The 12662-nt window shown below is 44.2% G+C and overlaps 1 protein-coding gene across 7 annotated transcripts in view; it reads right to left on the bottom strand.

Moving 5' to 3' along the window:
- Positions 1 to 12662, bottom strand: part of CNBD2 (cyclic nucleotide binding domain containing 2) — a 74674-nt gene that overhangs the window by 31352 nt on the left and 30660 nt on the right. For all 7 annotated transcript variants that reach the window (XM_009437110.3, XM_063802876.1, XM_054674693.1 and 4 more), the window contains 2 exons: positions 10180 to 10318; positions 2546 to 2660 (listed from right to left, as the gene is read on the bottom strand). In XM_009437110.3, the coding sequence (XP_009435385.1) occupies positions 2546 to 2660; positions 10180 to 10318 (254 nt within the window). The remainder of the gene's footprint in view (positions 1 to 2545; positions 2661 to 10179; positions 10319 to 12662) is intronic.

Below are 12662 nucleotides of genomic sequence, written 5' to 3'. Positions count from 1 at the left end.
AAGAGTTTTTATATATTAATTTGCTTAATGTCATTACAATCCTATGAGGTACGGACCATTATTTACATTTTACAGACTCTGAGGGCACTGGTGCACTTGGACATAGGGCCCACTTGCCCAGTATCACATCACTAATAAGAGAAGGACCCTGTATTCAAACAGAAGCAGTGGACGCCAAGCCTATGCTCCTAACCATGACACTACCCAAGGTAGATATGAAGAAACCAGGCCCAGAGACTTTGAGTACTCACCAAAGCTACCCAGCTAATAAATGGGACTCAAACCCAGCTCTATTCAGCTCCAACCTCTCCTTTTTCCACCCTTCTCCTCTGCCACCCTGTGTTGGCCTCAGTTCTAATCTCAGGAGGACTGACTATATCTATAAGGCAATCCTTGGGGAGGAGGGCCCAGGATACACAGATTACAATCTCAAGGGATGTGGGGGGAAGCATGCCAGTACTGAGCAGGAGGTAAGAGATAAGACATCTGAGCCACTGCAAATATCTGTTGAGGGCTGGGGTCCTTGACCCAAGTGGGTAACACAAAAAGATCTGCAGAGGATGGAAGGGGAAAAAAATAAATAAAAATGCCATTACAGAGCTGTGAGTGGAAACAATACTACCCTAGAATCAGCAAGCCTGGTTATCACCCTGGCCAGTTCTAGAGGCTGCTACTTGACAACGTCTATGTCCAACAAGAGGAAATGGAGAATGAAAAAGGCTGGAGATGTTTATGAAAGAGAAGAAAGTCTGGGCTTTGGAACCAGTTGTGCCTGGGTTAGAATCCCAACTCTACAGTCCTACATTGCTACTTATTTGCCCTATGAGCCAGTTTCCTCATGTGTCAGATGGTACAATCGTACCTTCTTAAAGAGTTATTAGGCCAGGTGCGGTGGCTCATGCCTGTAATCCCAACACTTTGGGAGGCCGAGGCAGTCGGATCACTTAAGGTCAGGAGTTCGAGGCCAGCCTGGCCAACATAGTGAAATCCCATCTGTACTAAAAAAACAAAAATTGGCCGGGCATGGTGGCATGTGCCCGTAATCCCAGCTGCTCGGGATGCTGAGGCAGGAGAATTGCCTGAACCTGGGAGGCAGAGGTTGCAGTGAGCTGAGACTGCACCACTGCACTCCAGCCTGGGCAACAGAGTGAGACTCTGTCTCCAAAAAAAAAAACAAAACAAAAAGAGAGCTATTATGAGAATTATGCAATATGTATAAACAGTCAAGCCCAATATAATAAACATACAATTAGAATTCAATAAATGATCACTGTTATTCATACTTGTTACTAGACGTATGAGTTGGGATAAGGCTGTGGAGAGTGCGCATACATTCACAGGCTAGGATGCGTCCAAACCACACACAGCAGCCGAAATATGTTTATCCATTAACTCTGTAATTCACTTCTGAGCACCTGCTAGATGCCAGGCGTAATACGAAGCAAAGCCTGGGAATGCAAAGCCTTCATAGAGCTTATATTCTAGCAAGGGAAACAGATGTTTAATAAGCATTTCAGACTCAGTTGTATGATTTCAGTGGGGTTATATAACACAGAAGAGTACTTGAATGGTACTTGAAGGGTACCAGAATGGGATATAGCAGAAGATGGAAGATCTGGTCCAGCATGAGAAACCAGGAAGACTTCTTCAAGGAAGAATGTGTAGTCTAAGATCTCAAAGACAGAAGTGCTCCCTCTCCATGTGATGCCCTTTGCTGCCCCGGGACTCTGAAGAGTCCCCACCAGCAAGAAGTCCTTCACCAGATGCAGCCCCTCGACCTCAGACTCCCTAGCCTCCAGAACTATAAGAAATAAATTTCTTTTCTTTATAAGTTACCCAGTCTCAGATATTCAGTTATAGAAATAGAAAACTGACTAAGATACCATATGACCCAGAAATTCCACTCCTAGGCATATAGGTAATACTCAAGAGAACTGAAAAATATGTTCACACAAAAACTTGTATACAAATGTTCATAGCAACATTATTCAAAACAGCCAAAAAGTGAAAACAATCCAGATGTTCACCAACTGATAAGTGGACAAAAAAAATGTGGTATATGCATACATTAGAATATTATTCAGCCATAAAACAGAAGAAATGATATCTGCTACAACATAAATAGACCTTGAAAACATGGTGCTCAGTGAAGGAAGTCAGACGCAAAAAGCCAAATAATGTATGATGCTATTTATATGAAAAGTCCATCACAGGCAAATCCAGAGACAGAATGAATAAATAAATAAATAAATTTTAAAAAGCAGAAGAGAGCTGGGTGAATAAAAGGGTGGGGGATATGTGAGGCAAGGAGTTGATGGTCACGTGGGAGAACCTGAACAGCAAAAGGGAAAAGGCTCAATAAAAAAAAAAAAGGCTGGAAAGGAGGGCAGGGCCTTGCAGACTGGGTTTCCACCGCTGGTAGAAGGGTGCAGATGATATATGCTGTCAGGCTGGCTGACTAGATTTCTAAGGCTCTATGGGCTGGGAACTGGAAACAGGACAGGCCCAGGCGCCCCCTGCTGTCAGACAGGCCAAGGCAGCTTACCACTCAGGCGGGTCTTCAGAGGCCTGTCATCTATCAGCTCCAGGTGCTGCCAGATCCATCTATGGTAGGAAGGGGAGGCCCCAAGGTCCAACAGCCGCAGGACTTCACAGCTGCCCTGAACACAGCAAGGGACACAGGAAAAGGGTTAACCCCTAAGGCTCCAGGTAGGCCAGGCTTTGAAGAAAATCTCTCTTAATTGCATTTTATCCCATTTTGTTTTATTTGCTTAATGCAAGTGGTTTCAGGTTCTTTTTTCTTTTTTTTGAGATGGAGTCTCACTTTGTCACCCACGCTGGAGAGCAATGGGGCAATCTCGGCTCACTGCAACCTCTGCCTCCTGAGTTCAAGCGATTCTCCTGCCTCAGCCTCCTGAGTAGCTGGGATTATAGACATGTGCCACCATGCCCGGCTAATTTTTGTATTTTTAGTACAGACGGGGATTCACCATGTTGGCCAGGCTGGTCTCGAACTCCTGACCTCAAGCAATCTGCCTGCCTCGACCTCCCGAAGTGCTGGGATTACAGGTGTGAGCCACCACGCCCAGCCTGGTGCTTTTTTTTTGCTTTTTTTTTTTTTTTAATGAAAATGTTATTTACTCACCATACGAAGTTCAAGTAACTGAAGAAGCATAAGAACTAAATATAAGCCAGGCATGGTGGCTCACGGACTGTAATCCCAGCACTTTGGGAGGCTGATGTGGGAAGATCACTTGAGCCCAGGAGTTCAAGACCAGCCTGGCCAACATGGCAAAAACACAAAATTATTTTGTCTCTACTAAAAATACAAAAATTAAGCCGGCGTTGTGGCTCACGCCTGTAATCCTAGCACTTTGGGAGGCTGAGGCAGGCGGATCACCTGAGGTCGGGAGTTCGAGACCAGCCTGACCAACATGGATAAACCCCATCCCTACTAAAAATACAAAATTAGCCGGGTGTGGTGGCACATGCCTGTAATCCCAGCTATTCGGGAGGCTGAGGCAGGAGAATCGCTTGAACCCAGGAGGCAGAGGTTGCAGTGAGCCGAGATCGCATCATTGCACTGCAGCCTGGGCAACAAGAGCGAAACTCTGGCTCAAAACAAACAAACAAAACAAAACAAAACAAAATTAGCCGGGCATGGTGGCGCATGCCTGTAATCCCAGCTACTCAGGAGGCTGAGGCAGGAGAATAGAATCACTTGAACCCAGGAGGCGGAGGTTGCCATGAGCCAAGATCATGCTATTGCACTCCAGCCTGGGCAACAAGAGCGAAATTCTGTCTCAAAAAAAAAAAAAAGATTAGCTGAATTAGCTGGGCATGGTGGTGCATGCCTGTAGTTCCAGCTACAGGAGTTCTTTGTACTGTTCTTATAATTTTTTTATAAATTTAAAATTATTCCAAAATTGAAAGTTTAAAAATATTCAAACCAGACAGAAAAACATAGAGATAAAAACTACATTAATCCTGACACCCAGAAATAACTAGTAGTAACATATTAGTGAATATTATTTCAAACTTTTCTCTATGAACATGTAAGATGTATATCTACAATTTTTCATCAACGAATTCATTTACATAAAACAGACTCTTGTAACTTTTTAAGAAACTCAATAATATATCAAATACCTCTTTTCATGCCAAACAATATGGTTCTATAGTATCATGTTTAATGGTTACATATTATTGTATGCACACCATAATTTATAAAATTAAAAATAACAAATATTCAGTTGAGCAAAAGAAGTCAGAAACAAGGAATACACACTGTATGATTCCATTTATATGAAGTTCAAAAACATGCAAAAGTAACCTGTGGTGACATAAGTCATAAGAGTATTAAGCTTTGTAGGGGGATTTTGTCTAGGAAGGGGCACAGGAGAGCCTTCCGGAGTAGTGGAAATGTTTTTTATCTTGATTTGGGTAATGATCACTCAGGTGTATACATATATAAAAATTTATGAAGCTGTAAAGTTTAGATTTGAAATCTTTACTGCATACTTTTTTTTTTTTCTTTTTTTTGAGCTATAGGGGAACTGCAGGTGCCAGAGAAACAACATGAGCCCGGTTTCCTCAAGTATTTAGTAGGTCTTTAATTGCATCTATGGAGAGAACAGTTCCACTATGTGTCCCCCAGTGATAAACTGTTAGAAATGAGTTGAAAATGTGCATTAAGTTTTCGATGCCATCAGGAAATCTTCTCTAGCTTTCCGAGGTCCCAAGGGTGTCCAGCCACCCGCAGCTGATTTCGCCCTCTAGTGGTAATATGAGTAAACTACAGGAGTCGGGACAGCTTGATCTCCCTCCCAGAGATGAATACTCAAAAAACGCTGGCCAGGCAGGAAAAAAAAAGAGAGAAAAGAGCAGTCCTTTAGAGGGGGCTGGTGCTTTTCATTTCCAACCAGGGTCGGGGGGTGGGGGAGGGGGTGCTGTACCAAAATATGGCTTGTTGTTGCCTGATCCTCTGAATTCTCAAAAGCCAGAAATCAGAATTTTTATATAAAATCTTCACATTGATGATTAAATCAGATTTTAATAAAACACTGTAAGGAACAAACCAGACTCATCTTCTGGCCAAGAGCTCCCTACCTTGATGTCCTTTAGTGACTTCCGCATTATTTTTCTCAGAATGAAGGCTCAGCACCGCTGCATTAGAATCCCCTACAGCACTTGCTCAAATGCAGATTCCAGAGTTAATGAATCAATCTCTGGGGTGAGACAGCAAATCTGCCTTTTTAAAAAGCACCCTATGTGTTTGTATGCTTACCAAAGTTTGAGAATTCCTCCCTCGGGAAGCACCCTACATGTCTGAATGCTTACCAAAATTTGAAAATTCCTCCCTTAGGTCAGGGGTTCTCCTACATCAGTGTACATTGGAATCGCCTGGAAGCCTTGTTAAAACACAGATCACTGAGCCCTTCCTCCTAGAGTTTTGGATTGAGTAGCTCTTGGGTGGGCCTGAGAATTTGCATTTTGAAATGAGTTCCCCGCCAGGCGCGGTGGTTCACGCCTGTAATCCCAGCACTTTGGGAGGCCGAGGAGGGTGGAACACCTGAGGTCAGGGGTTTGAGACCAGCCTGGCCAACATGGTGAAATCCCGTCTCTACTAAAAATACAAAAATTAGCCAGGCCTGGTGGCGGGCACCTGTAATCCCAGCTACTCAGGAGGCTGAGGCAGGAGAATCACTTGAACCCAGGAGGTGGAGGTTGCAGTGAGCCAAGATCGTGCCATTGCACTCCAGCCTGGGCAACAAGAATGAAACTCCGTCTCAAAAAAAAAAAAAGAAGAAGAAATGAGTTCCCAAGTGCTGCTGGTGCTGCTGGTCCAGCCACCGCACTTTGAGAAGCACTGGATTGCGGGAGGAATGCTCACTGAGTAAGCATGTACTAAACTGATTCTCATCCTTACCAGACTTTACGGGATGAGTGGTACCATTTCACAGGTGAAGCAATGGAGGCAAAACAGATGAAGAACCACCCCCCACCCCCCGCTTTCTGCCAGTCAGAATGTAATCATTATGCTGATTAAAGAAAATATTGTAAAGGATTTCTATCCCTCACCACATATCCCCCCATCTTTTCTGGCTATATAGTATCAAAGAGCTTAGAGTTAAATTTGGAGAGATATGGCAGAGGTGATCACCTCAAAATTTTAGCACAGAGGAAGCAAATATCAAGGAGGAGAAGGAACTGCCAATTGATATCCGGCAATAAATCTTTTGCTACTTATATTAACTAGACTTGATTCTGTTCTCTGGGACTGAGCCGAGAATAACAACACACACACCACGCCCCTGGTGGTGCTGGTAAGTTTAACAACCGCTCTCCTAAAAAACATATGCCTGCATATAAACCTGTTATAAAGAATGTGTTACACACAATTTATAAATAATAAAATATACCATACAGGAAATTCCATACAGCCAATCAGCTCTCACAGAATTCTTTTGTGGGTTTTGGCTGAACTCTTGTATCCATGGCCAGTTTATAGTTGCAACTCAACCATGATTGGACAAATGAAGTTGCATCCCAATCCATTCTCTTCCCAATAAATTCAATGTTATTAAATCTGACTTGTGATATACTGTTCTATTTCTCACCCTCACATAAATTATATTAAACTGAAACGTTTTTTAGCTTTAGCACTATGTACATCAGAACTTCATTTGTTCAATGGTATAACTTCTATGATGAATGAGATAATAGCTTTTTTTTTAATTAATTTTTTTTGAGACTCTGTCACCCAGGCTGGAGCACAGTGGCATGATCTCAGCTCACTGCAACCTTCACCTCCCAGGTTTAAGTAATTCTCCTGCCTCAGCCTCCTGAGTAGCTGGGACTATAGGTGCGCACCACCACGCCTGGCTAGTTTTTGTATTTTTAGTAGAGATGGGGTTTTACCATGTTGGCCAGGCTGGTCTCAAACCCCTGGCCTCAAGTGATCCCGAAGTGTTGAGATTACAGGCGTGAGCCACTGTACCCAGCCAGATAATAGCTTTTATTTGTTTTTATTTATTTTATTTTTTTGAGATGGAGTCTCATTCTGTTGCCCAGGCTGGAGTGCAGTGGTGAGATATCGGCTCACTGCAACCTCCACCTCCTAGGTTCAAGCAATTCTCCTGCCTCAGCCTCCAAGTAGCTGGGATTAGGCGTGCGCCACCATGTCCAGCTAATTTTTATATTTTTAGTAGACATGAGGTTTCACCATGTTGGCCAGGCTAGTCTCGAACTCCTGACCTCAAGTGATCCACCCATCTCAGCCTTCCAAAGTGCTAGGATTACAGGTGTGAGCCATGGCGCCCAGAGAGATAATAGCTTTTAAATATTGTTAGACAATTTCATTCTCTTTGCAGTGTAGCAGCTATAGACCCAAGCCACTTTTAAATTTAATCTGCATTATAAGCATTTTCTTTTATCACTTTCCTAAGACAATCAGCAAAGCCCTAAACCAAGACCTGACTTAGGGTGTTTGCTGATTCCATTGTATAAATTATCCAACCATGGCTAATTGTAAGCTACCAACATGAGGTCACTGAATGTGGAGTGGGGAAGAGATGCTCACAATTGCATAGTATTTCTACCACAGAGACATAATAGACGTAACCTGAAGAGAAAAACTAGTAAAAATGCAGTAACATCAGTAGGAAATGATGAGTTTTCAGTATGTATTACCCTTGTTTTCTTTCTTTCCTTCTCTCTCTTGCTTGCTCCTTCCTTCCTTCCTTCCTTCCTTCTTTCCTTCCTTTCTTCCCCCTCCCCTCCCCTCCCCTCTTCTCTCTCTCTCTCTCTCTCTCTCTCTCCCCCTCTCTCATCTGTCTTTCTTTCTTAGGGATAGGGTCTTGCTATGTTGCCCAGGCTGCTTTCAAACTCCTGGGCTCAAATGATCTTCCCGCATGAGTCTCCTGAGTCGTTAAGACTATGGGTGTCAGCCACCATGCCCAGCTCCTAATTTTCCATATAACTTATTTAATTGTAGGTTTATAGCATCTAATTTTTAATAATTACTATGTTTACCAAAATTCCTGAAAATTTAACAATCAGCTCTCACAGGCAGGTACAAGCCAGTGCCAGCACACCACCAATCTTGCTTCCTCCTTTTGCCTAATGGTTCAATATGTCAGGGCTCATCTCCCACCTCACCTCCTCCAGGAAGCCCTTCTTAAAGCCTCCAGCCTTTAGAGAGTTCCCTCTCCTGAATTCTTGTAACTTGCAGAGTTTGCACCAATCACTTGGTACTTGGCATTGACACTTTTCTTTGTCTATGTGTGGAATCTGGTGGAGGAGATGTATAAAGAGAGAAAACCAGTCTTTTTCATCTTTGTATCCCTCCAGAGCCTGGACCAATGTGTCATGACCTTGGCAAAAACTCAACAAATGCCTGTGGTGGCTTAATCTGTAAGAACCAGACAGAAAGGTCAGCCCAAATCCTAAATCCAAGTTCTTGAAAATATCTTTGCAGTCAGAGAGACTTGGGTTGAACCCTGCCTCTGCACTTCATCAGCTGTGTGACCTTGGATAACCACTTCACCTACTGTGCCTCAGTTTCCTCCTCTGTAAAATGGGAATAATGACAATACTAACCTCCTCCAGGCTATAGAGACTAAAATGAGATGAAGCATGTGAAACATAGAAACTGGCATACAGTAAGCGCTTGAGAAATGGGAGATTTTCTTTTCATTATCAACCAACAGAGAAGGTGGCAAAGGACATAAAGCAATTTGCAAAAGATAAAATGTAGGTCATAAACAAACATGATAAATCTCACTAGTAATCAGAAAAAATATCAAATCCTCAGTATGGCAGCAATTGCGACCTATTAAACTAGAAAACTTTTGAAAAAATGACATGCAAGGCTGGCAGAGCTGTGGTGGCACCAACAAAAATGTACATCCTGGACACTAGATAAGGTGGGGCTCTCCTTTTGGAATGCAATTTGTTGCAGGAGCCATAAAAATTACGATACTGAGAGTTGAGTCCAATCTCTGTCTCTGGCTGCAAGACTCCATTGCAGTGGTCCCTATACCTATGGCTATGGCCCCTTTGAATAAAGTCTGCCTTACAAAACAAAATTATGATACCAAGAAATTCCATTTTGAAACTCTACTCTGAGATGATGGGTTTATGGATGATTTCTTCCCTTTTTCCAGAAAGTTTCCTAATGTGGTCATATCACTTTTACAATTTAAAGATAATTTAAGGTTGGGTGTGGTGGCTAACATCTGTAATCCCAGCACTTTGGGAGGCTGAGGCAGACAGATCACTTGAGGCCATGAGTTTGAAATCAGCCTGGCCAGTATGACAAAACCCCATATCTACTAAAAATACAAAAAAAAAATTAGCCAGGCATGGTGGCACATACCTATAGTCCTAGCTACTCTGGAGGCTGAGGCAGGAGAATCACTTGAACCCAGGAGGCAGAGGTTGCAGTGAGCCAAGATCTCGTCACTGCACTCCAGTTTGCGGCACAGAGTGAGCAAGACTCTGTCTCAAAAATAAATAGGCTGGGCCTGGTGGCTCATGCCTGTAATCCCAGCACTTTGGGAGGCCGAGGCAGGCAGATCACCTGAGGTCAGGAGATCGACACCAGCCTGTCCAACATGGTGAAACCCCGTCTCTATTAAAAGTACAAAAATTAGCCAGGCATGGTGGCAGGCACCTGTAATCTCAGCTACTTGGGAAGGTGAGGCAGAAGAATTGCTGAAACCCAGGAGGCAGAGGTTGCAGTGAGCCAAGATTGTGCCATTGCACTCCAGCCTGGGCTGACAACAGCGAGACTCTTGTCTCAAAATAAATAAATAAATAAATAAATAAATAAATAAATAAATAAATAAATAAATTTAAAAGTGATCTGGCATCACTAAGATTCAACAGCCAAATGCATAATTTAAATATGCGTCTATATGTAAATAAGCATGCTTAGGAGCTCAAGGCGGGAGAATCCCTTGGTCCTCTTTCTAACACAATAGCCATATATCTAATGTCTCTAGCCATGCTCTATGAGAGGCAGGCCTCTTACAGCTGGGACATGGAAACTCTGAGAAGGAAGTGAATTGCACAGGTTGCAGAAAAGAGCTCAAACTCTGACCATCAGGTCACAGGACATGATCTTAGGCATGCTCCTCAGAGGTTCACCCTCATCCCAACCCCCAGACTTTTCACCTTGCTGATAAACATGATGAAGGGTGACTCTCCAAAATCTTTTGAGATCAGCTGCCCATACGAGAACCTCTCTATCTTCGCCATGGCTACAAGCTGCCAGAGCTTCTCATCAGACCATGATGCAAACAGCTCCATCTTCCTGTGGGAAGAGCCTGTTAGAATTCATCAACTCCATCACACAAGGTGCCCAGACCTTAGCAATCTGCAGAGGGCACATACTCTTCTCCTGTGGAGGATGCCTGGGTGGAAGATTTCGCTGCTACCTGCCCGATTACCTGGCCTTGCCTGTAGCCACTCTCCTACCTGCTATCACCTTGGCTCCCTCCTCCTTTTCCCAAGGCCCTCCCCTTCAGCAAAGCTCCCCTCTTTGCTGCTGCTTAGATGCCCCTGGGTGATCCAGCCTCTGTGCTTTTCTCATCTCTGCTCCTCCTTCCAAGAATCTTCTCCTCCTCCAGCCCTGCCATCCCTCCCCACCGTGGCTCATGAAGCTAGTCCCCACTCCAGCTCACAGCTGCTCTGTCCCCCAACTTAGCGGTTCTGGCCCTACCTTTGCTTTGGGCAGCTCATCCAACCCTTGTGTCCCCCTGGCCTGTTGGCTTCAAATACTCAGCTCTGGGTCTGGAGAGTGGGACATGTCTGGACTCCACTCTTTCTGCCTGTTGCTCCCTGTGGGTGAACCCACCCCACTGTGACTGCCCCTTCCCCTGACCTTGAACACCACTTTCACAGGCTTGCCTGCCTTCATATGCTGCTCCAAGTGCTGCCAACAATCATCTCAGATTTTCTCACCTCCAACAGGTTAAGGGCTCAGAACTTAACTGACTCAGGTGGACTGAGTTCATTGAATCAGGTTAACTCAAGGTGACTCAGGCCTCAATGCGCACACTGAGTTAAGGTCAGGGCACCAGAGGTGAACACGCTCAGTGCCATGTCAGGGACGAAGGTCTGAAGACACCAGAAGAAAAGTAGGGCCACCACAGAAGAAGTACCTACCATGCACCAAGCACTGGGCCATACACTTCCCATGATCATTCCATTCCATCCTCACCATGACCTTGGGAGAAGGGTATCCTTATCCCCATTTTACAGAGCAGGAGGCTAAAACACAGAGAAATGGCGTGACCTATCTAGGGTCACATCGCTGATAACCTAAGAGCTGAGATTGGAGCCAGACCTATTTTTCCACAGTATGGAAAAAAAAAAAAAAACAGCTCCTCCCTTTAGGACTAAATCACCACTTTTCCAGGGGATGAAGCTACCTCTCTCAGCCCCAGCCACAGGAACCAGACCCCTCGGCCATCACGCTTCTCTGTAGCTGTGCAGCCCTACAGCCCAAATTTTCAGGGCCAGTGCAGATACTTCACTGGATTTTTACTCCTTTTATATAAGGCAAATAACTGAAGAGCAATTAAATGAGATTTCACTTGCATATCCTTACATGGCCTTTCATGCACGTAAGTATTCAAAAACCAAAAATCTTTTGCTATGTATGAGTTCTGCTTTTAAATATGATACCCAGTTACGGTGCTTACTTTCTGACTCACATGTGATTGTAATTATTTATATCCTGTTATTCACCTTACTCAATATTTATTTGTTGAGCACCTGCATGTGTCTGGCAGTGTGACAACATAAGGATTATAGTAGTGACAAAGACAGCTCTATCTGGTCTCTGTCACCATACTGCTTACTGTCTGAGGGGGTATATAAACTGTAAAGAAATTACCATGCAATCAAGAATTATAGTTTGGGCCAGGCGCAGTGGCTTACGCCTGTAATCCCAGCACTTTGGGAGGCCAAGGTAGTCAGATCACTTGAGGCCAGGAGTTCAACACCACCCTGGCCAACATAGTGAAACCCCATCTCTACTAAAAATACAAAAAAATTAGTTGGGAGTGATGGTGTATGACTGTAATTCCAGCTACGTGGGAGGCTGAGGCAGGAGAATTGCTTAAACCCAGGAGGCGGAGGTTGCAGTGAGATGAGATCATGCCACTGCACTCCAGCCTGGGCAACAGAGCAAGACCCTCTCTCAAAAAAAAAAAAAAAAGAATTATAGTTTTATAGTTTGGGCTGAGCAGGGGGGCTCATGTCTGTAATCCCAGCACTTTAGGAGGCCAAAGTGGCAGGATCACTTGAGACCAGGAGTTCAAGACCAGCCTGGGCAACATAACAAGACTCCATCTCTACAAACAATAGAACAATTAGCTGGATGTGGCAGCACACCTACAGTCCTAGCTACTAGGACCACACTCTGTTGCCCAGGCTGGAGTGCAGTGATGCGATCACAACTCACCACAGCCTCGAACTCCTGGGCCCAAGTGATCCTCCCACCTCAGCCTCCCAAGTAGCTGAAACTATAGGTATGTGCCACCACACCCAGCTAATTTTTTAAAATTTTTTATTTTATAGGGACAGGATTTCACTATGTTGTCCAGGCTGGTCTTGAACTCCTGGGCTCAGGGATCCTCCCACCTTGGCCT

Source organism: Pan troglodytes, chromosome 21 (genome assembly GCF_028858775.2).
Source record: "Pan troglodytes isolate AG18354 chromosome 21, NHGRI_mPanTro3-v2.0_pri, whole genome shotgun sequence".
Classification (NCBI taxonomy): Eukaryota; Metazoa; Chordata; class Mammalia; order Primates; family Hominidae; genus Pan; species Pan troglodytes.
This window is presented reverse-complemented; position numbering and strand designations above follow the sequence as displayed.